Here is a 27,684-nt window from a genome sequence, read left to right as displayed (position 1 = left end):
AAAGCAGAAGCCAGAACACATCTTGGAATACTATTCTGATTTGATGTTAAATTGATCTACCACTATTCTCTTTTCTTTCTTTCCTCCCTCATTTGTGAACTCTGCAGGTGATTCTTTATTACAGCAATAGAAGCTGATTACGAATTTTAGAAGAAAACATTCCCAAATGTGCAATGGAAACTAAGTCACACCCTAGAGGAGAATCAACAGGCTAATAAAATACATTTAAGTATCTTCTTCCAGAATGAACAGATAAAGGGCTGTGTTAGTTATCTGATGTCTATTAATATAGGGGTCAGATATAAATCACACCAAAGATCAAGTGCATTCCTGGAGATTTTCCTGACCTAATTTCGGATCCTGGTTCTGCCTTTAAATTGCTGTATGGCCCTTGGGAAAGTTATTTATGCCTTCAGAGTCTCAGTTAATTTTCACTAAAATGAGCTGAATTACACCTACCTCAGAATTTTGTTCTGAGTATGAAATGAGAAAATACAAGGTAAATTCTACACCTGGCACCTAGCATATAGTATATAAGTAAAAAATATTATAAGTTATACTGTTTTAATATATTTTCAAAATTAAATATATACACACTTCACACAAAAAATCTAATCATAATAATATTTATTTCACGATTCTAAATGCACTTTAAAATCTTAGGTTTTCTGGAAGAGTCACAGTGATGGCAGGATTCAGATCTTATTCATGTTTTAATGTTTCCCTCTGGTACTGTGAATAAGTATCTCACAGACAGTAGATGGTACATAAATATCTGCTGAATTTTAATCAAATTCAACACCATATATCATTTCATTATATGATATTGAATAGATGGAGAAGGCATTAAAAAATCTTGGAAAATTTGTACTACTCCATGAGATAACTTGCAGTTGTTATTAAAGTAGGTCTTTATTGGTCTCTCTATTATTATCTTTACCAGTCCTAAAAACAAACCAAACTAGACATGTCTATTTGAGCTTTTTGGTGATTTGAGCTTACCACAGGAACTTACTGTACTGCTGACTGGCAAACTATAAATGCATTTGTTTTAAAATAAGGAACGTTTAGCACTGGGAAGTTTGATCTGAAGGTGAAGGGAAAAAAAAACAATATTTAAGTCATTTAGACATTTACACACATGAAGCAACTATATGCCATTACTTTTCACCAGCTTCTATATGCTAGGATAATAGCGCAATTTCCAGCACCCACTAATACATATTTTACAAGTCATATGCACATTTTCAATACGTTCGATACATTGGCAGACAATGTACTCTCTGTATTAAGAAGATACCTAGCATACAGATTAAAGGAAGCAATAATCCAACTGCAATCACAGCTAGTAGGAGCACATTCTTGATATTACAGTTTAAGAGAGTTGTTGACAAATTAGAGTTCAAAGAGGAATGACCAGGATGTTGATGGCTCTAAAAGCTGAGCAAAACGTTTAGAAAGGTAATGGGAATCTTTAATCTTAAAAAAGAAAAAACTTAGGGAAAACATGATTGTTTTCTCGAATGTTTGAGGCTCTAGCATGTATAATAGGAAAAAATCGTGCTCTGTTTGTAGCACAGAAATTGAGCCTATATAAGGAAGTGGGGAGAAGGAGTATTGTTTGGTCATGTGGAAAAATTAACTTCTAATATCTAGAACTGTTGAAAATGGAATGAACTACCTTGTAGGGTATCCATATCCCTGAAGATATATGAATAGAGCTTCATCTGTCCAGGATGATGCAGGAGGAATGCCTATATCAGCTGAAAGGTTGGACTAGATCTGAAATCACTGGGCAACTTGAAATTCCACCATGCTGTTTTATAGCTACTTTATTACAGTTGGTGACTAAATATCAGGGTAACCCTCTGCAATTTCTATTGTAGAGCCCCAGGATAGTATCAGTTTTATATACATCTGCTTTCTGCTCTGTGATTTTGGAGATAAAGAATTTATAGGAAAGAGCAACACATTTTATTAAGAGAAAACTACTTGTATACACAAAGACAGAATCGCATAGTCAGAAAAAGAACATGTTCTGGAGTTAGACTTCTGGGGAAGAAAGAGTCAGCTCTGCCACTAATTAATTGCTTATGACTAGAGTAAATTACTTAATCTCTCTTTGTCTCAAATCTTCATCTGAAACATGGATATGATACAACAGTAAATGCTTTATAGGGTTGTTGTGAGAATTCAATTGAATAATCTAGAATGGTGCTTGACACTTTACAAGTGTTGAATAACGGTTAGCTGCTATCATTGTTCTTGTTGCTATTATGTAAAACAATCTCCAAAAGTTTGTAACCATCCAGAGCAAGATTCTCTGATTACCACATCATTGTAACAAATCAGTATGATCTGGGTATTTTTAAGTTTGAAAACAAACATCTGTCACATTTTTAAGCAATATATGCATAACATAAAAGTACGGTAGGTCTCAAAAATTAAGGGACTCAATTACTGAGCCTTATATAATCAAGCAAACGTTTATATAAAACTTTAGAATTTCAATAGCACATTTGGCATCATTTTATTTACTCTTGAAAAATCTTATAAGTATTATTATTATATCATATCATATACAGGGGGAAATTAAGGTTCCAAAAGGTTAAATTTTTCAAGGTCACACTTATACTTTAGTGATATCGAGATGCAGCCTTGATTTATGTTTACCTTTTTAAATTCAAGACTCTGTATCTCTCCCTGCCACCCTCCCTCTCTCTCTCTCTCTCTCTCTCTCTCTCTCTCTCTCTCTCTCTCACACACACACACACACACACACACACACACACACTCAGTGTGCATGGTATCTATAATGCAAAGATCCTGTGCTCCAGAATAGGACTGACTCACTCTCCATTACATTTACTGTGTGACTTTAGACAAATTAATTTAATTCTATAGTATACATAGTGTTATGTCTAAAAGAGAATGAAAATACCTACCTTGAAGGGTCTTTGTAAAATAATTCATGAGAGAAACTATGTAAAACCTATTCTTCATGTTCTATACCAGGCATATTGAATTTATTCAAACATAGTCTCATTTTCTCTTATAATTATTCTGGGAATTGAGCAAGCTTAAAATAAGTTTGTTAATTTGAGTCTAAGTGTTCGTGTAGAAAAGAAAATACTGTTGTTTCTTAAACATGAAAATATATTATCTTCATTAATAATGAGAAGAAAACAAAGTAAAATTTTGCTAAAATACCATTGCTTACTCATTGAATTGGTAAAGATCTGAAAGTTTGATAACATACTCTATTGGTGAAGGGCTTAGGGAAACAAGCACTTTCACGCATTGGTGGTGTACGTATAAAATCTATGGGATCAATTTGGTAATATCTAAAGTACAAATGCATATACACTTTGATATGGCAATTTTACTTCTGGAAATTTATCCAACAGTTATACTTGCACATGTAAGATATAGCTAAGCACGTGATTATTCATTGCAACAATGTTTGTACTATAAAAGCATTGAAAATAGACCCATGTCCATCAATAGTGATCATTCTTAGACATATTAATGATAATAATGGAGATGGCAAATATTCTGCAATGTGGCTATACATATATTAACTCATTTGACCCTCAAAATAATATTCATACAGCCTTATGAGATAGGCATATTGTTATCATTGTTACATTTATTTATTTATTTGTTTGTTTGTTTTTTGCGGTACGCGGGCCTCTCACTGTGTGGCCTCTCCCGTTGCAGAGCACAGGCTCTGGACGTGCAGGCTCAGCAGCCATGGCTCACGGGCCCAGCCGCTCCACGGCATGTGGGATCTTCCCGGACAGGGGCACGAACCAGTGTCCCCTGCATCAGCAGGCGGACTCTCAACCACTGCGCCACCAGGGAAGCCCTACATTTATTTTAAAGATGAGAAAACTGAAGCATTGAATGATTACGTAACTTGCTCAAGGTTATAAAGTTGGTAGGTGGTGAAACCAGGACTTGAACCTCACGACCTAGCACTAGAGTCAAAGTTTAACCTCTTTTATGACTGCTGAATGAATTTGGGTGCATCTATTCAACAAAATAAAATTAACCAAAAGTTATATATATAAGTATATATATATATGTATATATATATATATATATATATATATATATATATATAGTTCTATACATGGAGGAGAAAAATCTTTATCCCTTAATATGGAATTATTTTCATCACATTAAATAAAAACTATAATGTGCTTTTATAATATGTATGTCATACTACCATTTACATAAAATGAGAAAAATTATATATATGCATATATAATATATATATACATAAAAAGTAATGTAGAAATAGGGAAAATAAGAGTTAACCCCAAAATACATGGCAGTTACTATTTTGATATTGTTTATTCTTAATTTATCAGATGAAATAACTAATAGAATCAGCATCACTAGCTGGGGTATCTGAGTAAGGTCAAATATTTGTAATTTAAGTACCTGCAAAATGGCCCTGGTAACCAGGGAGAAAGTGTATTTTACAAAGAATGCTTTGCAAGTATATTTAGAGGGGTTTCTGGAATAGTGATACTGAGGAAATACAAAGAAAAGGGAGTCAGGAGACTTCAGTGTTAGCTACCCCTGCTCAAACCAGATGTGTAATTTAAAAAATATTTGTTTCTGAAGAACAAAACCAAAACCAGACTCTGAATATGGAAGTGAAAAGAGCTGACATGATGTCTCAGCTCATGAGTATTTCCACAGAAGTATGACATCTGTCATACTTATATGACATATTTATCTGAAAAGAGCTTTAAAATCATCTTTACTGTGAATATTTCAATGATTTTCCTGCTATTTTACTGTATTATTTTGAGACTTCTAAGAAGTAATATTAGTATATTTTGGAGACTACATATATGTACATTTTTATTATTTGATACCTTTAGTTCTAAAATTCTATGACTAAATGACAATAGAAATCTGATACATCAGACTTCTTGCTTCAATAGTGAAACTCTAACACGCAGAAATGATTGCATTCAAGTAAATATATTACACAGTATTTCAGATATGCTTTGCCCTCATTTCTTTTCATTTTAAGTAGATAAATCATTACACTAAAATATCCCTACCTGAATCTACAAATTTCATCACTCATATATTAAAAGTACATCAGACTATAGACTCCTTAACTCAAAACAAAAACAAAAAACAAAAACCCAGAAGTCAGGGAAAAACAATAGTCAAAATTTTAAGATAAAGCTTAGTATTTCTTGTAAGATATAGGAGAAAATTTGTGATTTTCCTACTAAGTGCCCCAATTCCCATAAACTGTAGGTACGCTTTTATAACAAAGGGAGTACAAATAGTGTTCGTTACTATTTTCTAAGAAAACAGAGTTTCTGCCATACAAAGGCAGACAGACCCTTAGGACATTCCATTCTGCTAAGAGTTCAAAAAGGCGCATAAAAGCAGCCCCATCAATCACAATATGAAACACACATTTTCTCACACTCTCACAGGGGTGCAAATATTTATGCAGCTTTGGACACTTATTTTCTCTATGCACTTTCACATCAGCATAGCAATTGTATACTTTTTTTTGGGGGGGGAACATTTATGCAGTCTTTGAACTTTAGCATATTGCATTGAATTTTGTAGTACATACTTTATTTTATATACTATTTCTAAAGCTTTCAACATCTCTGTTATTTCTCTTTCTTCTCAGTCATAACTGAACATCCCTCCCACACAGACCAGCTGTTTCTCTATTTAAAAGAAGGCAAGTGATTTAACATCATAAATACCAAATTGCATCTCAAGGTCAGAGTCAAAAGCTTTTATGTCTCATTAAGTTTTAGTCTCCTCATCAGTTTTTCTCATTGAGCTACCATTTATATTTTGGTATGTGGAAAAGCGTGGGACTTGTATTATCAGTTAAAACAGAAGGCTATCTCCAGCTACTAATGACTAATATAAAACATTTCCAATTAAATGTGTAGTACCTCATATACTTTGTAAATGGCAACAGCAAAACTTCATCAGCTTTCTGGTCCATTTAATAGCAACTTCCCTTCCCACTGAGGGAGAAGAAGGAAAACACCTCTTTGAATTAATCCATCCCCTAAGTGCTGAGACATAAAAATATGGACCTTTATCTCTCCTAAGTCAAATCAGTTAGACCACTCACATAATTCTTGGAAGTGACAGATTTAATTTTAAAATATTAGATATTTCTTAGAAATTCATTAAAAGTAGGTAACAAAGAAAACCTATATGCATCACTGTCTGATTTTAGCACTCATTTATTCAATGATAAATAAGCAGAAATGTGATAACATGAAGAACCTCCCATCGTTTTAGAGTCTACAGCAGTATTTCTGAAAGTAATCATGTATGAAGAAATTGATGTCACATCAACTGACTTCATTTGTTTCCTCACCTATAAAAGGACTTTTTATGCCTTTTGGCCCCCAAACACTTATTTTATCATAAGGAAAACGTCGGACCAGAGAAGATATGTGACCTGCCCAAAGCCAAAGGGTAAATAATGGCAGAGATTCTGGGACTTGGTTTCAGTTCTGCGTCTCTACATGTGTTCATAGATACTATTTGCTTACGACAACATGTTTTCTGTTCTATTTTATTTTGTTATAATTGTTTTAAAATACTGTCACAAATTCTTTGACACCCATCCCAGTGAGAGTCAATGAGGGTGTCTGTCCTCTCTCTTGAATCTGAACGGGTTTGTGATGGCTTTGACCAATGGAATATCGTGTGAGATTTCTGAGGTAAGGTCATAAATCATCATTAAGCTTTTGCCTTATTTTCTGGGTACATATTCTATTGGAACTCTGAGCTGCCATGAAGGTTCCTACTACCCTAAGGCCACCATGCTTTGAGGAAGCCCAAACTACATATATTGGTCATGTGTGGGATGCCTGGTCTGTCTCAGGTGAGTTCAGCCTTTGAGCTATTGCATTCCAGGCAATAGTCATGTATGTGAAGAAACTTCCAATGGTTCAATTCACTCACAACCATTCAAGTCTGCCCGCCTGAGCCCCAAGATATTATTGAGCAAAGAGTAGCCATCCCCACAATACTCTGTTCAAATTCCTTACCTGCAAAATTTGTGAACATATTAAAATAGCTGTTTTATACTACTAATTTTGAGGTGGTTTGTCACTCAGCAATAGATTACTGGAAAACTCTTAGCGCTTAGTTTTTTCCCATATGGGTTAAGCATGCTGGCTAGTTTGATAGGTTTAGCTATTACCAGTCAAAAGGTATACTGTTCTATAGCTTAGCTTTTCTTAAATGACCTTTCTTTAGAGCTATAATTCTGCCATCCTTTTGCATATTATTTTTATGAGCATAGAATAGCACTTTTTTTGGTTAAATTTCTTTTTAAATTTCATTCACCAAACATGTATTGAATATATAATCTATATTTTAAAAATTAATAGATTTCAAAGATATAGAGGTGAACAGAATAAAATAATTATTCTCCAGAGAGTGTGGGGAGAGAGAGCTGCTGTGATTTTTTTGTCCTTATTTTCCTCTTCCTCCTTTTTTTATTTTATAATGAAAGCACTTAGGACTTTAGATTTACCCTGAATACTGCTTTTGCATCAGCTGAGTTTCTGCTTTATCATACACAGTTTTCTAGATTATATATATTTGTAATTTAAATTTCTTTTTGCAGGATAGTTAGTTTATAGCATGTTTCAAGATTTTAATTAATTTATTACTTTTAATTTATATTTGACCACACCATGATCAGAGACTGAAAACTAAACATTTTCTGGTTTTAGAATTTCTGAAAAGTGTGTGTGTACATGAGTATGCCTGTGTAGTCTGTCATGAGACTGATTTTTAAAATAGTCCATCAGTATAGGCCCTATTTATGAATATAAAATTAACAAAGTGCTATTATTTATTTTTTAATCTCCAGTAAGATTTATCAATGTTTACATCCTCTCTCCTTACCTTTCAAAGACTGAATCATGTATTAAAGTCTATCTCACTACTACAATTGTTTGCTTGCATATCAATAAAATAGTGTCAAGGAATATGCAGTGAGAATTCTTCAAACATAAGAAGAAATTCATGATATACTGGCATAGTTTTAATTCTAACAAAAAAAGCCTGGGGTAAACTAATGATATGTATAGTTACATATCTATAAGACAACATTTGGAGCATTTCTAACTAGCAAGTAATTCTAAGAAAATATACTAACCATATAATTTATTTATTTAAAATTGTAAATTAAGAATCAAATAATTAAACATAAACAATAAATTTCACTATTTCTAAAAATGTTATCAAATCTGACAATATACTTTGAATGCATTAAGAAGTTCAAAAATGAGAGGAAAAAGAACATCCAGGCAAAGTATTTTTTATGCAAGGTAATTTGCATAATAAATTTTTAACAGATTAATGCCATAATAGACATTTTTAGAGTTACATTATATTTAGCTAATGAGAATTGAAGAAATGTTAATGTGTATCATAATCATCAGGCAAGCACATTCATCATTTTATTAACTTTTTCTATCTATTTTATACATCTGACATTCAAGAAAATTTGATCATTTTTCTGGACCAAATAAAATTGTTATAATTTTAGTTATTAGGTAATTCAATAAGCATATTTTTACACATGGCTTGGTATTAAGCTTGGCCTTATGCAAAAGTATGTATAAATCTAAGGATATAGCAAAAAGAATCATGTATTTCTATTTTGGTTTAATTTACAAAATGTGAACCTTTTTTAATGTCAAGTTAGAAAGACAGAAAAGCCTGGTAGCTGTGTCAATGGATGAAAAAGGTGGGGTGAAGCAAAGTTTGCTCTTTTGGAGGAGTACTGATTATGCACAGCATGTGAGGGGAGAAAGCAAGAGCACCAGGGGCCTTTGAGTCATCTTGTTAAAGCTCATTGGTTCCTCACCATGGCCTGATAAGAGCAAAACAAAACAAACCCGAAGTGTGGATACTCTAGAAGCATAATTATTAAGAAGAACCCTTTTTTTTTTGTCCACAAACTCTATACACTGAAATAAATAATGTTTGTTTTCTTCCAGTTCAATTGGTTCTAAGCATCCCAGTCCCTGGAATCTTCTTGCTTGTCAATCATGCCAATGTGAACATTCAATTCTGAGTATAAAACATGCTCAGATGAGTCAATGCGCTCATGTAAAGGCTGGTATTTTGAAATTATCTTTTTAATATTTCAGAAATGTGTTTAAAATTTTACTTCCAGCTTTTAAATCATATATTTTGTCTAAAATAAACTAGAATAAGATTAACTTAATGTACTGCATTTCGTTCACTCAAGCACACAGGTCACAGTTTGTAGTAGGTTAATGAGATGAACTCACTTGAGTCCATTGACAAATTTCTCTTTTTTTCATATAGTTTCATAAAGACCCAGAGTCAATGATCAGTTTTACGCCTCCTAGTATTTGCCTAGGCTGTTTAACACTTGAATACTTAAACACACATTCCATGTAACTGATTTTCTAAATTGCATGAAAGTATATACACAATAATGAGCATACCGAGTTATTCACATCAATATGGCTTAATTTTAATAATGCAGTTTTGATTTTTCAACTGTTCATAAGTGTACCCTCCCAAGTAAACATTTTTTTGCTTCAATAAAATTTACTCATTCAATTTAAACTATATTCATGTTAATGGATTTCTTATCACAAAAATAGCTCCAACTTCCCTGGTGGTATAGGGGTTAAGAATCCGCCTGCCGATGCAGAGGACATGGGTTCAAGCCCTGGTCCAGGAAGATCCCACATGCCACAGTGCAACTAAGCCCATGTGTCACAACTACTGAGCCTGCGCTCTAGAGCCTGCAAGCCACAACTACTGATCCCGTGTGCCGCAACTACTAAAGCCCACGCACCTTGAGCCCATGCTCCACAACAAGAGAAGCCACCTCATTGAGAAGCCCACGCACCACAACAAAGAGTAGCCCCCGCTTGCTGCAACTAGAGAAAGCCCGTGTGCAGCAACAAAGACCCAACGCAGCCATAAATAAATTAATTAATTAAAACAAAATAGCTCCAGTACAACATGCGTATGGAGCAGAAATACCATTATTACATTCATTCTTCAATTTATCTCCCATTTTTGTTATACTTTGAACATCCTGACTCTGTGATATAAGTGAAAAACACAAAAGTCAGCAATAGGTGAGCTCTGAGGAGCTTCTACATAATAACAAACAGCTGGATTGGTAGAATTATTATGATAAATGATTCACTTTGGGGGTTTTAACCTAAATATGTGGCATTATACATCATTTAAAATGGCTGAATATTTGGACATTAATTACTTCAGGTTTTTCTAATGATAAATATAGTCTGTTTTACATGATGCCCATATTCCCAGACCTCACAAACGTATGGGTAGAAATGAGGTCTCACTGACATTGGTGTCCAATAAAGATAGTCTTAGACCCCTTTCATTTCCAAAGGAAATCTGTTCTAGTCGCTCATCAGGACACCTCTTCATTAGGTGGCTGCTGGTACCCATAGCAGGAACCCAGATTCATGCAAAGCTTCTCTGAACTCTCAGGATATCAAATCTGCTCTTAGTTAGATGTGGGGGAAATGGGCTTTTCCTCTGCTATGTTTCACAGTTTGTCTCACAAAATTTTCACAAAAATATCTTACTCATTTTCAGTCCTCCACCTTTTTCTCTATTGTAATGAGGATTCAATTCTCACGGCCCTCCAAGAAGGTGAGAGGAGAAAAAGGGACAAAAACTATGACATCTTTTCCTATTGATTTTTTTCATCCCATTATTTCCTCCTGGTCTTTTGCACAAGATAACTCTCACCTCCTTCTGACCAAAGATACAAGCATCCATATATATTATATTAGTTTCCAATTGCTGTCAGAACAAAGTTAGCAGCTGGAAGCAACACAAAATTATTATGTCACAGCTCTGTAGCTGAGAATTCCAACATGGGTCTCACTGGGCTAAAACGGCTAAATCATGGTGTCAGCAGGACTGCATTCATTTCTGGAGGTTCTAGGGGAGAATCCATGTTCTTGTTCATCAGAGTATTGGCAGAATTCAGTTCTGTGGTTATAGAACTAAGGTTCCCATTTCCTTACTGGCTGTCAGCCAATGCCCATTCTCAGCTTCTAGAGGCCATCCACATTCCTTGGCTCATGGGCCCATCCATCTTCAAAGCCAGCAATAATGGACAGAATCTCTTTCATGCTTAGAAGCTCTCCTTCCTCCTCCTCCATTGTCACATCACTCTGACCTTCTTTTCTGCCTTCCCCTTCTAACTTTAAGGCCTCTTGTGATTAGATTGAGCCCACCTAGATAATCCAGGATAATCTCCCCATCTCAGGGTCCTTAAACTTAAGCACATTTGCAAAGAACTTTCTGTCATGTAAAGAAAATTTTACAGGTTCTGAGGATTGGGATGCGGACATATTTGGAGGGGTCATTATTCAACCTACCACATATATCAGTCAATATAAAGAAATTCTTGAGGGGTCACTAGTCACCAGCTCTGTAAACAGATCCAGAATTCCAATTTGCAATCAAGTGCTGTGATATAGAAATAGTAAAAATAAAACGTGGAGGAAGGGAAATATGGAGAAAGAAAAAGGGACTTGCAATTATAGATTTTGTTCTAAGATACAGAATGGCTGCACAATTTCCAGGGAACAATAGGAGTTAACAGATTAAATCATAACACCCAGAAAAGGAAGGCTTACATTGAAAATTCTGACAGGTTTCTAACAACAGGACTGCAAGCCCTAGCAGACACAGCTATAATAAGACCATATACTTTCCCTATGTATCTAATGACATTTGCTGAGTTTCAAGCAGGAAGAAGCTGAGATCTCCTTATAAATCATGTCAAAAGTAAGAGTTAAACTCCAAAATAAATTAAGTAAAACTTAAAGTGACTTTTCTAAGCCTAGCACATACAGACACAAATTAGGACCATATTGTACATAAACTGTGTGATGACAATATTCTGACAAACATGAAAATGTCTTCTTTAAATAGACAGCTATATTTTTCAGGATATTGAGCTAAAAAGAAAGAACATTGTATAATGCAGTTTCAATCAAGGGCGCCTTAGTGACCACTATTATTTCTATATCATTTTTCTGCAATGTATTTGGAAGTCTATATATATTGTGTTGATATAGCTATGGTGACTACATTCAAGGCAGAGGACATGTATTCATTTACAAGTAAATGTCACTAATATCTAATAACATGCCACTCCAGAAGCTGAACATTTTCTTTAAGCAGCTGAATCATTTTATGCTTAAGATGCTCTAAGCAATATTTTGGAGGGCATATGTTCCATTGGCTTCTTTTTGTTTAAAAAAATTTAAGCTCTCCATTTTAATCATCAGTGTAAAAAGAAAGAGGAAGGAAGTGCATGGGCAGATTGAGGAACTAAAGGACAAAGAATAAAGTGTGTTTATGCCTAGAAAAATGGGTGTACTCTACAATGCTGCCTTAGCAGCCTGAAACTATTCAGTGTCAACACATGCGAATGAAAAGTGAACAACCATACATAATATTGCAAAACATTCCTCCATTCCCCAAGTAATAAGCACAGTTTTAAATTGTTTGCTATATAATAAGAATAATGATAATGGATACTTCAGAGCACTGTGTGAAGGTCAAATCAGATAATGTAGGTAAAACAATTGGCACTGTGTCATGTACACATGTGAACACAAAGTATTTCGGATATACACAAAATTACTCAATACATTTCAGTTATTGCTAGTACTAATATAATTATGAAATATGACAATTGGTTAAGTAATTGGTAAACACTCTTTTGCGTATAGCAAAGTGTTATTTCAAGACATTAACCTATATTTTCCTTGTTGCCATATTTTGTACTGGATATAACAAATAGATGATTGGCTTGTTTTTTGTCTTTGCATAAGTATTTTAATATTATATAAACTAGCTTTGCTTTGGGGGGCATGTAGAAAAAGGCCCATTTCAAAAAAGAAGAAAAGGCACTGAGGTTAAAAAACTGTTCATGATTACTTACCGTTCCCTTAATTTTGGTGAAGTGCTACTGATGTTTATTGTCTGGGGGGTCAAGGATACTAAATATTTTATAATGCCTTGCATAGTCCCATAAAACAAAGACTTATTTTACCTAAAATACCAATAGCATTTTAAATTCTTTATTTTTTGTGGCTGTGTTGGGTCTTCATTGCTGGGCGCGGGCTTTCTCTAGTTGTGGTGAGCAGGGGGCTATTCTTCGTTGCAGTGTGCATGCTTCTCACGGGGTGGCGTCTCTTGTTGCAGAGCACGGGCTCCAGGCGCACGGGCTCAGTAGTTGTGGCTCTCGGGCTCTAGAGTGCGGGCTCAGCAGTTGTGGCACACAGGCTTAGTTGCCTTTACTCTTGCCTTAAGACCCTCTTGCCCAAGATATCCACATAGTTTGCTCCTATATCATCATGAGTTCTTTGAATAAATATTTTATCTAAAATTATAGCATCATCAACCTACCATCACTCTTCCTATCCTCCTCCTTGATCTATTTCTCTCCTTAGCATTTTAAAAATTGATTTATTTTATTTTTATTTATTTTTGGCTGCATTGGGTCTTCATTGCTGTGCACGGGCTTTCTCTAGTTGTGGTGAGCGGGGGCTACTCTTCCTTTCAGTACACGGGCTTCCCATGGTGGTGGCTTCTCTTGTTGCAGAGCACGGGCTCTAGGTGCATGGGCTCCAGTAGTTGTGGTGCATGGGCTTCATCACTCCACGGCATGTGGGATCTTCCTGGGCCAGGGCTCGAACCCGTGTCCCCTGCTTTAGCAGGCAGATTCTTAACCACTGTGCCACTAGCGAAGCCCTCTCCTTAGCATTTATAACCACCTAACATACTGTATTTTATGTACTTAATCAATTTTCTCTTTTCTAACTAGAAGAAATAAGCTCTAGGAGGGCAGGGTTTTTTCTGTTGTATTCACTGCTCAGAGACTAGAAAGTTCCTGATAAATGAAAATATACATAGGTCATCAAATGGTAATTTGCAATGATAATTCTCTTAAGTGTCTGTCTTGAGTACTTAGATCCAAGTAATAGTATAATGAAGAGGAATAGAAGAATCCTAGATAACCATCAGGAGAATGGGGGCCATAGTTGGAAAGACATTAATTGTGCATGAAAGACAGACTTCATCTATTCCACAGATTTTTCTTAGGGCTGGATTTACTGCACTACTCAGTTACCTAGAGCAGGGGTCATCAGAATTGGTTTTACAATTTTAGCAACAAAAATGCTTTTTAGGGTATATACACACATATATATGAGAGTACATATATACATGCATGTGTATTGGGTTGGCCAAAAAGTTCTTTCGGGTTTTCCATAACATTTTATGAAAATCCCAAATGAACTTTTTGGGCCAATGCAATACATACATGTATCTGTACACTCTCTTTTTATATGTCATGAACTCTATGGCAAAGAAAATTTGATGTTTCTAATATTTGAAAAAAACAAATTATGAACTCTGGTGAATTTTGGTGATGCGAGCCAAGAGCTTTTGGCATTGGGATTGTGCTGGTTGGCATACATGTGACAATTATCTCCTCCTCTGTGCATTTCTAAGAAGTAAAGAGAGAAAGACACTTCTTCACTTTACTAGGTTTACCACTCTTGACTTTACTAGGTTTACACAGAGTATTCTGGAACACAAACTACTGGTTACTGGCCCAAATTTAATTTTCTCAAGGGACTTTTAGAAACATTTTTTGAAATGTGACAATATCTCTTTGCATCTGAGCTTCAGAACTAATTCTTCAAGTTATAGAGGCTGAACTGCCCCAAGCCCATAAATAGGAAGCTATCTTTGTCTGTGAATGACAGTCTAGAATAGTTTACATCCTGGAGTTTTCAGAAACTCTGACATTTGTTTAAACTTGTTTTCATTTTTTTTCGCTATGAAAAGGCTATCAACCAGATCTTTTTAACAATCTTATTTCAAAGTAGGAAGCATCTCATGTTTTAATATGAACAGATTATTTTAAAAGAGGAAAGCTTTGAATTTATTCACAACTTGGTAACAGATGATCTCCATGGAAAATGCGATGGAAACGTTTACAGGAGAAAGATTGTTGAGGTAAAGTAAGGTATAGTTCTCCATATTACTATGGTAGTCTTACTGAAGGTAGTCTGTTAACATTCTTTTCTCTAGTTTAAAGGGAAGGCTGAATTCAACTCCAAGGAGAGTAGACAATTGCCAAAAAGATTTCTAAGACTGACCAAATGATTTGATATTCACATGCATTCACATAATTACAAACCTAATAGACATAAACTGATTATAGAAACCAGATGTTCGGACTTGTATATGGAAAGAAGTAACTGATTTAAGATTCTAAAAATATGTATTTTTTATTCAAAACACACTCTTTGTATTTATCTACATTTTAAGAACATAATTATACAGCTTATTTTCCTGCTCCAAAATCTAATTTCAAAACAAAGGCCTTGGGGCTTCCCTGGTGGCGCAGTGGTTGAGAGTCCACCTGCCGATGCAGGGGACGTGGGTTCGTGCCCCGGTCCGGGAAGATCCCACGTGCCGCGGAGCGGCTGGGCCCGTGAGCCATGGCCGCTGAGCCTGCGCGTCCGGAGCCTGTGCTCCGCAACGGGCGAGGCCACAGCGGTGAGAGGCCCTTGTACCGCCAAAAATAAACAAACAAACAAAAAAAAAAACAAAGGCCTTAACCCATGTTTAGGTACAATTTGTGTTTCCAATAAGTACAATCTATACAAAGTATTCTCAATAGCTTTAAAGTATTTTATAATTTTGCGACAAAAATCATGCATCATAAATAGAATATTAAGAATGGCACTTTATATTAATGTTCTTGTATTATTTATTAAGTTAATACTCAGTGTATTAATAAAATGAAATAATAATTTCCATTAAGAGTGAAAATGGATCTCTTATATCCCTCCATGATTCAATACTAACTAGCATTTATCATGACAATACCTGTAGTTGTAATGTAGATTATTATATAATCCAAAGAAAATGTCTTTTGCATTTCAACCATTAATTAATACCTACTTGTAACATAGCATTATTCATTACACATTCCAGAGAAGCAAAAGTCTACTTATTGTAAAACTACCTCAAGGCTATTCAGATAACCATGTGTCTCCATCCTCATGTCAAGGAACATCATTTTAATTATAGGGATTGCTTAATATTTATATAATGTGCCAGAATATGCTCAAGGCAGCCCTAATGTATGAAAGGCATGTATTGCCCTAAAGGATATTGTCCTATCCTCAAACTGACATGAAAACAAAGAAGAACAGTTTTCATAAATTATAAACAATAAAGTTTCTATCTCTACAATGGTGTTTATTCCATAGAATGTCGCTGCAGGTTACTGTAGTTGTACAACTAGAGACTCCATTTGCTAGCTGATTTGTGGTTATCCATCATTTGTAAAACAGAATTTGCTTACTGATTCATGATTTCTGTCATATATTGAGCTCATTTTTGCTCTGCACAGTAGGGCATCGACAACCATTATTGTCCTTGTTCATCCTGAATCAGTAGGCAGCAATTTGTTTATGGTCACTGATTCTGTTTCTTCTCTAGATACTTTTTAAAAACCAAAGAGAAAAATAAGTGACAAGCCTCTTCCTCCAGATTCAGTTAGTCAACTGGAATCTATCATATAATTTCGCATATTAAATCAAATTATTTTTATGGGAATATCAAGGGAAAACAAAGGGATAAATAATAATCCAGTTCCTATTACATACCAGGTGTTTTATGTATTATTAAATGAAATCATCATGGTAATTCTGTGAGGTAGCATTTACAATCGCCATTTTATAACTAAAGTGATGAAGGATATGAAGTGAAAGAATTTTTCTAAAATCTCACAGCTAGTAAATGTTAGGTTTAAAAAACAAAATCAGGTCTGTTTGACTCCATCATTTTTGCTATTATACTACACAACCTTGAGAAATATATATGGGCTGGGTACCACAGCATTCGCCAGAAATGCATTATTGCAGCATAGAGTGGCAAAACTGGTATTTCTAGTTACTTCTTACTGAGGGAAAAAAAAGACATGGATATGGGGGAGTGGTCTAAACCAGAAGCTTTGATATTGGGTTACATTTGCAGCTAGCATACTGTACATACCCCCTTTATGAATCTATTGGGAATAAAAACCTCTAAGCTGGATAATCCCTTGGGGTCCCATTCAGTCTTTTACCTCCTGGAAGATAACACAGGAGACAATCTAGACGATCTTAGGTTTGGTAATGAGTTTTTAAATACAATACTATAGTTATGAAAGAAAAATAAATAAGTGGGACTTTATTAAAATTAAAAATGATCTGCTCTGCAAAAGGCACTGTCAAGAGAATGAAAAGCAAGTCACAGTTTGGGAGAAAATATTTTCAAAAGACTTATCTGATAGAGAACTTATTACGAAACATAAAAGAACGTTTAAATCTCAACAATAAAAATATCAACAATCCAGTTTAAAAAACGGGCAAAAATAGGAACTGACTACTCACCAAAGATTTTATACAGTTAGCAAGAAAGCATATGAAGTGATGCTCAGCATCATACATCATTAGAGAATCAAGAATTAAAACAATGAGATACCACCACACACCAATCAGAATGCCTAATACCTATAACCTGACAACACCAAATACTGGCAACAATGTGGAACAACAGGAACTCTCTTTCATTGTTGGTGGTAAATGCAAAACAATACAGCTAAATTGGAAAGACACTGGCAGTTACATATAAAACTAAACATTCTCTTCCAATAACCTAAAGGGATTGAAAACTTAAGCCCACAAAAAATTCTATATCCACAGTAAAACCTGCCTGTGGATGACTGCAGCAGCTTTATTCATTTTTACCAAAACGTGGAAGCAACCAAGATGTCCCTTAGTAAGTGAATAGATAAATAAATTGTAGTGTGGCCCCCAAATGGAGTATTTCTCAGCGCTAAAAAGCAATGAACTATCAATTCACCAAAAGAAATGAAGAAACTTTAAATGTATCTTATTAATTGAAAGAAACCCACCAGGAAAGGCTACATACTTATGATTCCAACTACATGACACTCTGAAAGACAAAACTATGGAGACAGTAAAGAAGAAAATGGCCTATCGCATCTTTGCCACTTCTTCTAAAACATACAGATTATGAAAGTAACACGTATATTGTCAAACAGGTGCTGCCAAAGCAGTGTCATGTCTATTCAGGGGATGCAGAGAGATAGAAAGACAGCCAGACCTAGGACATCATAATAAACATTAAAAATGCTTTAAAATGCGTACACCTCTCTCCACAAGAATACTTTAGAAATCAGCAGACTAAACAGCACTAAGTCAAACGTTTAAATTAAAAGCCACAGCTGACCAAATATGATTGTATCTGTTTATTTTACTATCTTGAAAGACAGCTGCTTCCTATGTGAAAGCAAATTAAACTTAGCTAACAAACTTCTTTAATTTGATGGCATGAACTCAAAATTGATGTTTCAAAACAAATGTCACAATTTTAACTTACCTTGACCATTATGTAAATAACCTGCCCTTTTTCATGTGTTGCATAGGAAAAATGGAAAGAGATCTGCACGGAAGTCAGGGGGTCATAACTCTAACGTCAGCCTGGTCTCTGGAGAAGCTGTGTATCTTTGTTCAAGTGACTTCATCTCTCACAGCCTCAGCTTCCATTCCATGTACTCTCAATGTGCAAACTAGATAAATACACCTGGTCTAAGAAGGAAAGGGGCTCCCTGTCTATTCCATGCCTCCTGTCCCAGCACAGGAAGACCACACAGAACACAATGTGAAAAGCATTTAATAGAATATGGCTCAAATGATTTCCAGTTCCGAAATTCTTTGTTTCTGTGTAAATATTCAAAACAGCATAACTCCCTCCTGATTCACAGAGAACAAGACTTTTACTCAAACGATGCTGCTCAGGCTCATACAATTTGAGGGCTGGAAAAGAATTTGGCAGACTATTCAGGTCATCTGCCTGGCTCTGAATGGATGTGGCCTTAAATGATCCCAGAATTATTTTTTACAACATTTAGAAAATCCAGACAGGCACTTCGGAAGAAATCCCAACCAAGTTCTTTTTCGACAGCTTCAAAACTTTTTTATTTAGGAGAATTCTACCTATATTTCCTCTTGTTCATCTTCTATGGAAACAGAAATAATAACTATTCACATAGAGCATCTATTTATTCACTCTACAGGGGATATTATTAAGTTCCTAAACAACACTAAGCAATGTCCTAAGTCCTAGAAGTACAAAGGTGAACAGAACCCAGTTGCATCCAGGAACTCACAGTTTAGGGAGGAATATTTTTGTTTGCTGGGTGGTGGGAAGTCTCAGGGAAAGAGCACAAAGGAAGGCCTAACTCAGCCTGTCCTGGGAGATGGGGTCAGAAAATTTTCCTATAGAAATCAATGCTTGAACTGCATTCTGAAGGATGAACACAAGTTAGTCACTCAGGAAAATGGTACAAGAGAATCTCAGACAAAAGGAAAATGTGAGATAGGAAAGTATGAGAGAGAATGGAATACATATAGGCATTTGAATGGCTGGACCACAGAGTTCCTTCCTGAGTACAAGACCAGAATTGTCTCAGAGACCTCACTGTATCGTTAAGACAGTGCAGTGGACGGAGGCAATCAAATTTGAGTTTTATAAAGATCTTCCTCCATCAGGTATGTGAATAAAGTACTAGAATGGGAAGGCTGGAGGTAGAAAGTTAGATGGCTTTTTCTGTAGTTTATGTAAGAAATGATGTGGGCTCAACTCTGACTATTCAGTGTCTTAAATCATTTTAGTTGCTTTGCTCTGAAACCTCCCACATTTTCTATGGCTGGGTGTACGTACCATCAAGGCATCTGGATATGGACAGTAACTCAGCTGAGAAACACTTGTGTTTTCAACTGGTATCAAGTAGCCTCTTTACCATACTTTGTAGAGTTATTATTTCATTGTTAATAGTCAGCTGATTGTATTATTCTGTTTGGTGTTAGAATCATAAAATTTTAAATGTGCAAGAGACTTTCTAAGTCATTTGGTCTGTTTGTTTTCATACCATGTTTCTCCAAAACCTAGTTTTCTTTTGGGGAAACCACAGATGAGGCTATGGAATAAAATGCAGACAGAGCTCCTGGCCGTGTCACCCAGTATAACCAGGACCGGCCCTGCCAGTCATTGTAACCAGCACCGTTCCTGTCTCCCCTGGTAACCAGCACCAGCCCTGTCACCCACTTGAAGGATTTTTCTTGATTTTGTGTGTTCTAATTAAGATTTTATTTGCAAAACAGGATCTGTTGCGAAAGTTTTAACCTCTCCCTAACTTCACCAATAAAAAATTCAAACACAATGAAGTTAAGGGTCTTGCTTGTGTTTATACTTAGCTCAAGCAGCAAAACTGTTAACACATTCAGGAAGAGCTGGAACCTCTTCTAGAATCTGAAACTGTCCCTAATCCCCAGGTCATATTCTGATCTTGCCAAGCTTCCTCATTCCAGATATTAATGGCAGGGCATTTTGGACTTCCTGTTAAAAAAGAACACAGCTTATTTCTGAGAGTCATTTTCTTCCCATGTGAATATGTATGTGTGTGCGTATTGTGTGTGGGTGTTTCTGTTTGTAATGAGATGGATATATAGATTTGGATTTACACATTTTGTGGTAGCTAAGAAAATATGATAATAGGGTTCCATTGCACAGGCTAAACTATTACTGTTGGGTAAAAAAGTCAACCTCTGAATTCAGAGTAAAGCATGCGGCAGGATTTTTTTTTTTTTTTTTTTTAAGCTTTGGAAACTTTCACTCTGGAATCATATACAGATACTTAATTCATCAGCAGTAATTTTTTAAAGTAATCATAAAAGAGTGGCTCTCAAAATGTTATGCGTAAAGAATCACTTGGGGAGGTTGTTTAAAAATGTAGATTTCCACACATTTCCCCCAGATCGCCTGACTGAGTGAATCTAAGATAGGGGTCAGTAATGTCCACTTTTAATAAAGACCCCAGGTAACTCTGATGTGGTCCTGAGCACCACACTTGAGAGACTGATGTAGCTCTAACTAGATATTAAAAAGGGGTTGATGTAAATGGTTTAGCTGAACCCCTTAACGTGGCTTGTCGCTTTCTTGTGTGTGTGCGGTACGCAGGCCTCTCACTGCTGTGGCCTCTCCCGTTGCGGAGCACAGGCTCCGGACGCGCAGGCTCAGCGGCCATGGCTCACGGGCCCAGCCGCTCCGCGGCATGTGGGATCTTCCCGGACCGGGGCACGAACCCGCGTCCCCTGCATCGGCAGGCGGATTCTCAACCACTGCGCCACCAGGGAAGCCCTGGCTTGTCTCTTTTAAGTAAAATTATCATACCACACAAGTCAGGGACATGGAACCAAACCCCATCCCTGCTAAGTCTTACAGGATCAAGTGGTCATAGGGTTCATTCCCAGGATAGTTTATATTTTCTTTAGCCTAAACGTCTTTCACCAGGCAAAAGTTCATGTGTTTGGCACAATAGAAAGTTATTTCTTGTTCCAAACGCTTACTCTATCCTTCATCCTCCAAATATCTGCTAGACAGTGAGATCCATTAAACTGCTGTGCTGTTTCCTGTGTAAAAGTTTCAAAAGAGTTTCTCATCAAGAGCAGAATTAAGATTAGATATTAACATAATCAAATTTTATCTCTACATGTGTTTTGAAAGAAAAGCAAAAAGTATTTTGACTTTTATAAAAAACCATCACATCTTAATTTAAAATTATTTGATATAAGACAATGCCCCTGTTCATTTTTTTTTCCCTGTGATGATAAGTAAAAATAAGCTTAAGGCATTAAATGGCCTCGGAGACCTTCAATGGCCTGCCAAGCTTTGTGCTTGTGGGTTATTTCCAGTTCCATTTCATTATAAAGGACTTATTTCAAGGACACTGGGGCTAATAATCATGTCAAACCCAGCCTCAGAAGAAAACTGGAAAAAAGGGTATTTACACAAAGATCAAACCACCTCTTCATAGATTTGGACTAGGAGAGAAAGGTCCCAACAGATTGTTACTTTCTAAATCAAAACACCCTAAAAAATGAAATATATATGAGCAGATTCTTCTTTACCTTTTTTGCTCTATTTCTCCCTTCCTTCCTTCCATCCTTCCTTCTTTCCTTCCTTCCTTCCTCCCTCCTTTCCTTCTTCCCTCCCTTCCTTTCCTCTCCTGTCCTTTCCTTTCCTTCCTTTCTTTATGGGTAGTTTTTCTAAAATTTCAATGAATAATGTCTGACCTCAAAATAGGCCCACTAATACTGAGTGCTTATTATTTATCAAGCAATGTCTTAAGTGCCGTATATGTATTAAATCCTCAAAATAACTCTGCTGAAATGGGTATTAGTATTATCTCCACTTTACACATGAGGAAGCAGTGGCACAAAATAACTAGGTAACTATGTTATATGATCCCACAGCTACTGTCTGTAAGAACTAAAGTCCACATAATTCCTTATTCCTATGTTAAAACTGGGAGCAAGCATAATTGATAACCCCTATTGCTGGAATATTTATGATAAGAGCTCTGGGACTTGCTTCAGTGTGGTGGAGGGAGGGAGGTGTAGGGGAATAGGTGTGATTATATTTGAAATAAGATTGTCCATGAGTAGATAATTGTTGAAGCTGGATGGTAGGTTCATTATAATAGTCTCACTACCTTGTATATGCTTGAAACATTTTATTATAAAAAGATAAAAATATATGGAAAACTAACTAACTAACTAATTCTGCAAACAAGCTCCAAGAGAACCTGGTTCCTGGACTGTGATCTGTCTCAAACAGCCCACTTATATACTAATAGCATGCTCTTCAACACTTCAAGACTCTTGTGACAAATCCAAGGCTATGGGTATCATAAATTCTGCCCACTTGCCTTCAATTCAAGATGCACCCTGAAGTCACCCAACCTTTCCCCTACTGGGATACTGCCCACGAGTATCCTCCTCTGCTCTTTCCTTTCCTTTGAGACACTACTAAGACTTTGTCAAGGTGGCTGGTGTTTTCCCTTATTACAGTAATTTCATAAACTTAGTTTTGCTTGGTGAATATGTTTTTTCAGGATATATTTGGGAGGCTGGCAACTGACCTCTGTCTAATAATTATTAGCAATTAGAAGACTGTATTTTGTTATAGACATAATAAATAACCTGTTCTCCTCTAATTCTTCTCAAACCAGAGATATCACTACTGCAGGATAAGGAAATTGATATCAACCTTCAGTAACTACTTAAAGAATTTTTGACATTTCCTTAAAATAGAAATGCGAAAACTAAAGTATTTACGCTTGTGTGATTCTTAAAGCAAAGAGCTTTACAAAAGTTCTCTACAAATAAAAAGAAGTCTCTGACTAGTTTCCCTAACTCACATCAAACATAAATTGTGAGATTTAAATTGTGAGGATTAAAATAATTAGTTTTTTAAAAACAGTTGTTTGTATAGTACAAACTTCTTCAATGTAAAAAAAATATTGTTATTCTGAAATTTTACTCAAGCAGGAGACCAAGACTGGGCAATTTAAACACCAAAAACAACAAACAAAAACTAAGACAAAAAACAAAACCGGAAAAAAACATAGTTATCTCGGAATGATGTAGCTTTCTTGCTGATAAAGGAAACATCACATGGTAAATATTTCAGGTGTGAACACACAAGGCACAAGGAGGTCCCGTTTCTTTGGAAATAGCTGTAAATATATCATCTGAGTAAAACAATCATCTGTGTCTAGTCATGCATGGTGTCTGCTCCTGTGGCTGTCACTGTTGTCCATCTGAACTTGAGAGGTAATGGCCTCATGATTCAAGGAAACTGCTGAAGTGTGTACTCAGGCTTCAGTTGAAGAGATGGGTTCATTTATCATCATAATAAGCTATTACCATCGAGAGGTCACAACTCATTGAAGAGACAGTCAGCTTTCGAAAAGTCAGGCACGATGAAAGCTGACGGAATTGGCTCAATTCCGTCAGCTTTCGACGTGCCTCAAGGAGATAAGCACTCTTTCACAGGTAATTTTCAATCACCCAACAAACTACCTGTTCAATAATTCATCACATTTCAGATTGGGATCTTACCACATAGCTCCTTTTTCCATGTGGCAAATGTTGAATTTTAACTACTTGGAATCTCCAACCTAGGTAATAGAGGGAGAGCTTCAGAAAAAGTAAGGTGAGAGAGTGTCTGCTTTACTCAACTACTACTGTTGGAAGTGACAAGAAGACCTCAGTAATATAAATGTAAGCTTTATGCTTCCCCAACATGCCCTGCTGACAATAACAGAATTTCCTGAAACTACCTGGTAAGATAAGAGTGCTATTGGAATCCTTTTGATTAATTAAGCATGACAACCATTTTTAGCTTATAGAATTGAGGCACTTAAGTGATCACATCAAAGCGATAATCTTTACAACAAAGTCTAGAATAGAAAATTAATAGGTTATAATAGATCAAAATAAAAACAGACTGTTACTTAAAATATCTTATTTTACAACTTTGACAATATTACAATCTTGAGTGGGGCAGTAGATAGTCTCTGAGGCAAACTCACCTCAAATCAAATGCTGGCTGTGACTTTAAATAGCTAAGTTACCTTATAATTACAAGCATATTATTTTTCTCCACTATTTTTTACACAAGTGATGGTCATATATACACTATTCTACTTCTAGGTTTACTTACTTAACCATATACCTTGGATCATTCCATATTCGTAGACAACTTCTTTTCTTATTTATAGTTTTATAGTGTTTGACTGTGTGTATGTACCAAAATTCATTTAATCAGTCTCTCAGTGACAGACATTTTTGTGTTTATCACAAACATTTATGAATGAATAACTTTGCATTTCACACGTTTATATATACCAGTAGGAAATAATTCCCAGAGGAGAAATATATAAGCACGTGTGCATTCATAACTTTGGTAAAGATTTCTAAATTAGTTTCCTTGGATTGCATCAATATGTATCTCCACTACCAATATTATAAGATTTTTGTCATTTAACAATCTTACTAATACTGTGCTATCCACTTTGCCATTTTGTTGTCTTTTCCAAGATAAATGACAATTTCTCAGTGTAGTTGTATTATGAGTCAGGTTGTACATTGTTTCATATACCTAAGCGCCATCTGTATTCCTTTTCTATGAACTGTTCATTCATATCTGTTGCCCATTTCTTTATTGAACTGTTGGTCTTTCTTATCAATTTCTATAACTTCTTTAGATATTAGATTAGCCTTTTGTTTGCTATAAATTAAAACAAAATGAAAATTATCAAATTTTTAAAGTTGATATTTTACTTGATTTGTTTGCTAAGGCTGCCACACAAAACCATAAACTAAGTGTCTTAAAAAACAGAAATTCATTGTCTCACAGTTCTAAAGGATACAAGTCCAAAATCAAGGTGTTGGCAGTGTTGGTTCCTTCTGAAGGCTGTGAGAAAAGGATCTGTTTTAGGCCTCTCTCCTTGGCTTGTAGATGGCTGTCTTCATGTTCACATGGCATTTTCCTTGTATGAGTATCTGTCTCCAAATTTTCCCTTTTTATAAGGATATCAGTCATATCAAGTTTGGGTCTACCTTAATGACCTCATTTTAACTTGGTACATTATAGCTGCAGGGTATTGATGCTGTTTATAATGCCTATAAAATTAACTTCCCTAATCATTTATTGATGGACAGAAATCTTAAATCCCTTTAAAAACTTCAGTAAAGCAGGAATAGTTAGATGCTTATCACGTCATTTACTTGGAAAGACAAGAAGCGATGCTTGTTTGCTTTATTTTGGTACCTTCAAGATAAAGTGTAAAACACTCTGCAGGTTTCTCAAAAATCTACATAATTGATTTAATTTTTTCACATTTCCGTAAAACTGCTGTTTAAGTCACATAATCTACTTACTTGCTAAAATTAACTCTCTGTGATTGTCCATTTTTATTTTTAATGCTACCTTATCTTTACCACCACCAGATGCTATATCAGATAGCAATAATAAGCAAGGGACAGTGTTTCAACAAGTGTCTTATATTGATATAAACATTACCTCTGTATAAATTACTGCAGCATACAACTACAGAGATTCTCAAAGCAGTTGACATTTACTGAACAGCTTCTGCATGCTAAGGGCATTTTTGAGGGCTTTGTACTATTCTGAAGAGGTGCTGGAACTCTCAATTTGCAGATATTGAAAGTAAGTCTCAACTAAATAATGGGATGTGTCCAAGATTACAAAACTAATAAGGAAGAGATACAGCATTTGAATCAGATCTGTGAAAGACATAAGGATCAAAACACCGAAAATAACTGACCAGAGCCTCCCCATGCATAAATAATAGCTTTCAATCAAGAGCAAGATGGTGGGAAAGGATGGGACACAGATATGTACAGAAAATGAAAATGAAGAAAGAAAATAATTACTCCTTTGGCAGTCCACAATCAAGATGTCAGCAGGATTGGTCTCTTCTGAGGGCTGTGAGAGAAGGAGCTGCTCCAGGCCTCTCTCCTTGCTTTACAGATGGCCATCTTCCTTCTATACATATCTGTATTCCATCCTTCTCCACCATTTTGCTCTTCTCCCACTACCAACAATTAAACAGCATACACTGGGTTACATACAAAAACCCAGTAGATAAAACACTCTGGCCATGATAGGTTCAGAAAGGGCATAATACTGCCCCCCTAAACTACAACAGCAATAGTTGGTGGGTCTGATCTATTGCAAGTGGCAGAGGCCAGCACACTGGAGGTTTGTCCCACAAGGACTTAGGGTAGTACATCAGAACCAGCAATCCACCGGTTCCCTATAGTTCTTCACTGAGCTGCACATGAAACGCGGGTGTAAAAGTGTTATTGAAAAGGATATAGTAAAAATGTAAAGTTTTTCATTAAGATTTGACTGAAACTCTTTCAAATTGATGGTGGTTTTGCTTTCTTTACTTTTGAGATAAGGAATGGGGGTTTCATGGTCTTCCATTTTACAATTCCAAACAAAAAATTATACAGAGTACCCAAATTTCTATTTTCACCTTGTGTGTTTTGTCATTCATTTGATAACCATTATGTTAAGCCCCAAGGCTAAAGAGGTGACCAGCCTGAGGTCCCATAGTAGGTGGCAATCCGTGGAGAAAGCATTATTATTTAGCTTTTGTGTTACTCTTAGTTTCTTTTTGTAGGGACAAATTTCCTCTGCTATCATATTCCTTTTACTGGAAGAACTGTCTACCTTTCTTCTAGTGATACGTTGGTGAAAAAGTATCTCACCCTTTATTTCTCTGGAATACTCTTTGTTTTGCCTTCCTTTTTCAAATATATTTTGGCCTGGTAAAAATTCTAGATTAATAATTTTTGTTTGCTGTTGTTTCTTTCCCAATATTTTAAAATATCTCTGTACTGTATTCTGGCTCTTGTGATGTCTAAGAATCTTCTATCTTATCTTTGTTCTTCTGTACATGTTGTGTCTTTCTCTGGCTGCTTTTCTTTTCTTTTCTTTTTTTTTTTTTTTTTTTTTTTTGCAGTACTCAGGCCTCTCACTGTTGTGGCCTCTCCTGTTGCGGGACCCAGGCTCCGGACGCGCAGGCTCAGCGGCCATGGCTCACGGGCCCAGCTGCTCCGCGGCATG

The 27,684-nt window shown here is 35.8% G+C and overlaps 1 protein-coding gene across 9 annotated transcripts in view; it reads right to left on the bottom strand.

Moving 5' to 3' along the window:
- LAMA2 (laminin subunit alpha 2) overlaps positions 1-27,684 on the bottom strand; it is a 608,480-nt gene that overhangs the window by 261,421 nt on the left and 319,375 nt on the right. The window contains exon 1 of one of the 9 annotated variants that reach the window (XM_067010733.1): positions 18,559-18,727. The exons of 7 other annotated variants lie outside the window; for them this stretch is intronic. In XM_067010733.1, coding sequence (XP_066866834.1) covers positions 18,559-18,567 — 9 coding nt within the window. In that variant the 5' untranslated portion in view covers positions 18,568-18,727. Of the gene's footprint in view, positions 1-18,558; positions 18,728-27,684 lie in introns of those variants that run through there. One more of the 9 variants, XM_067010735.1, reaches the window with a different exon arrangement.

Source organism: Kogia breviceps, chromosome 13, assembly GCF_026419965.1.
Source record: "Kogia breviceps isolate mKogBre1 chromosome 13, mKogBre1 haplotype 1, whole genome shotgun sequence".
Classification (NCBI taxonomy): Eukaryota; Metazoa; Chordata; class Mammalia; order Artiodactyla; family Physeteridae; genus Kogia; species Kogia breviceps.
The sequence above is the reverse complement of the archived record's forward strand: the minus strand, read 5'-3'. Positions and strand labels throughout refer to the sequence as shown.